General features: G+C 39.5%; 1 protein-coding gene across 1 annotated transcript; it reads right to left on the reverse strand.

Moving 5' to 3' along the window:
* Positions 1–284: 284 nt before the first annotated feature.
* On the reverse strand, positions 285–1,391 carry LOC145951677 (uncharacterized). Its single transcript, XM_083063501.1, has one exon. It carries the CDS (start codon positions 1,389–1,391, stop codon positions 285–287), a length of 1,107 nt encoding a protein of 368 aa, XP_082919627.1.
* Between the last annotated feature and the right edge of the window lie 1,866 nt (positions 1,392–3,257).

Raw genomic sequence — 3,257 nt, forward strand, 5'->3', positions numbered from 1 at the left:
GATCTTTCACTCCACACTTCAAATCATTAAACTACTTACAAACCCCACATAAACAAAGATATGTAAAACATATAAACACACAACATATTAAACACACACACATAAACAAAATGACATCCAAAATCTTAACTGACAACACAAACAAAACTTACTAAACCAGAAATGTTAAACATATTCCACAACATGTAAATCATCAAGCACAATTATCCTAAAATTAAGTAACTTAATGAAATTAAAACAAAAACATGCTAATTTAATGTCTTTAGCTTGACAATCCTGTTTGTTCATGGCTCCTTCAAATATGTGCTGGTAGTGGATCTCTCCACCTCACCACCCAAATAATGCTTGAGCCTCTTACCATTAACTAGCCAATTCCTTCCAGAGGCAGGATCTTCAAGTTCAATGGCTCCATAGGATTTGACAGATTTAATTGAGAAAAGACCTGACCACTTAGATTTGATCTTCTCAGGGAAGAGTTTCAACCTGGAATTGAACAATAATACCTGCTGGCCAGGTTGGAAGTTCCTATTCAGAATCTTCTTGTCATGATATATCTTGGCTTTGTGCTTGTAGGACTTAAAAGACTCATAAGCTTTCAATCTCCTTTCTTCCCATTCATGCAATTGAAGCTTTCTTTTCTCCCATGCTGCCTTCAAATCATAATTTAAGGCCTTCAAAGCCCAAAATGCTTTATGTTCCAATCCCACTGGAAGATGACAAGCTTTACCAATGACCTTTTCCAATTCTTCATTAGAGATAGGCAAAGCCTTCTCTAGTGGCAATGAGCTCTTGAAATCATTTTGAGTTTCCAAGTACACATCATCTAATACATCAATTCTAAAGCAATCTTTGTTGCCTTTTGGAAACTTCGTTGTTTCAAATACATTGAAACTCACTTCCTCATCTTGGACTCTCACCTTCAGCTTTCCATCATCCATGTCTATGATAACTCTAGCTGTCTTCATGAAGGGTCTGCCCAATATCAATGGAATCTCCACATCTTCTTCCATGTCCATCACTACAAAATCAACTGGAAACATGAACTTATCAACCTTCACGATCATATCTTCCACTATACCATATGGAAGCTTGATGGATCTATCTGCCAATTGCAAGGTCATCCTTGTGGGTCGTACCTCTACATCTCCAATCTTCTTCAGCATAGATAATGGCATTAAATTGATACTGGCTCCAAGATCTAATAGTGCCTTACCCACTGAAAGATTACCAATTGATACAGGGAGAGTGAAACTACCCGGATCTCTGGATTTTTGAGGCAAAGATTTTTGTATGATGGCACTACACCCAGCCTCAAGCTCCACAGTTTTTTCTTCAAGAATTCTTCTCTTCTTAGTCAAGAGATCCTTCATGAACCGAGCATAAGTAGGCATTTATTCCATGGCTTCAGTGAAGGGAATATTTATCTGGAGCTTCTTGATGATGTCCAGAAACCTTGCAAATTGTCTTTCCTTCTCTTTCTTAGATGGGGCATGAGGGTAAGGTAAGTCTTTAATAGGAACAGTGGAAATGACTTCCTTGCCCTTCTTTTTATTTTTCTCCTTCTCAACTTCATTCTTCTCTTTTATTTTCTCACTATCTACACCCTCATTTTTATTGCTTTCTCCCTCATTCTTCTCAATCTCTTCCTCAACCCCCCTCAATTCAACATTTTCTTTCTTTTCATTTTTCTCACTTACCCCAACATCACCACCTACCACCTTTCCACTTCTTGTTGTTATGGCTTGGCAATACTCCTTGGGGTTGGTCTTGGTGTTGGCTGAAAATGGGCCTTTAGACATGTCAGCTAATTGTTTAGCTAGCTGACCCACCTGCACCTCCAAGTTCTTGATGGATGCCTCTGTATTCTTCTGGTTGTTCATAGATACCTGCATGAACTGGTTCAGAGTATCCTCCAACTTGCTGGTTCTTTCATGCATAGAAGGATAAGCAGGCTGGTGTTGCTGTTGTTGTTGTAGTGGTGGCCTATTGGATGATCCAGCTTCATTCCTCCATCCATATCCTTGGTTGTTATTGTTGCTTCTCCAACCTTGATTTCCCTGCATATAATTGTTAGTGTTATAATTACGGGAATTAAAATTACCTCCTTGTTGTTGGTTCCCCACATAGTTGACCTCTTCTTCATTTGGAATTTCTGAACAGTGACCATTAGGATGATCTCCTCCACAAAAATCACATTTTAAAGAAGGTTTTTGTTGGGTTGAAGAAGAAGCAATAGCATGAAGCTGTTGCGGAATCTTGGCCATTTGCTTAGTCAATGCTTCGATCTGTTGAGACAGCAGTTTGTTCTGAGCAAGAATTGCATCATTAGTGTTAAGATCGAGAACTCCTCTTTTATGAGATTGATGTCTCCCATGCTCTGCTTGGTGATCAGAAGATGCCAGAGATTCTATGATTTGAGTGGCTTCCTCTGGACTCACAGTCATCATGGTGCCACCAGCTGCTGCATCTAACAACATCTTCACCTCAGGCTTGATTCCATTCACAAAGAAATTCAGTTGAGCTATATCTTCAAACCCGTGGTTAGGACATTTCCTGAGCAATGACTTAAATCTCTCCCAGGCTTCACAAAATGGTTCATCTACACCTTGCCTGAAAGTAGTAATTTCTGACTTGGCCTTAATATACTTGGATGAAGGATAGAATCGGTTCACAAACTTATTTTCCACATCACCCCAGCTTGTCAAACTTTGATTTGGGTGAGATTGTAACCAAACTTTAGCTTTTCCTGTCAAAGAAAATGGAAACAACCTCAAATATACAGCTTCCTCATCAGCCTTAGGAATTCCCATAGTTCCACATAACTCATAGAAATTTGATAGGTGTGAGTATGGGTCTTCATGATCAAGGCCAGCAAATTGTTGTGAGCTAACCAAGGTAAGGAAGGCAGGTTTCATCTCCATGGCTCTAGAAGTGTTTGGAGCTGCAATGCTAGAGAAATGTCTAGGACCCTGTTGTTGTGCATAATCACCTAGGGTCCTTCTGGGAGGCCTAGTTGGTCCATTTCCACCATTATTATTTCCTGTTCCGTCTTCAGCCATTGGTTGATTTGATGAAGTAGAAGAACTTGGAAAATCCTGTTGTTGTTCTAGGATTCTCTCTAACTGTCTCAGCCTTCTTGTTCTGCTATTATTCCTCCTTGCTGTTCTTTCAATTTCAGGGTCAAAATGCAATTCTTCAGCTGGAGTTTTTCCTCTCATACAATTTTAAGAAATCTGCACAGGAAGGTGAATCCACAA

Source organism: Cajanus cajan, chromosome 1, assembly GCF_000230855.2.
Source record: "Cajanus cajan strain Asha chromosome 1, NIPB_CcT2T_4, whole genome shotgun sequence".
Lineage (NCBI taxonomy): Eukaryota > Viridiplantae > Streptophyta > Magnoliopsida > Fabales > Fabaceae > Cajanus > Cajanus cajan.

Excerpts from the sequence above, each read along its gene's own strand:
- LOC145951677 (XM_083063501.1), bottom strand. The coding sequence starts at position 1,391 with ATGCCTACTTATGCTCGGTTCATGAAGGATCTCTTGACTAAGAAGAGA.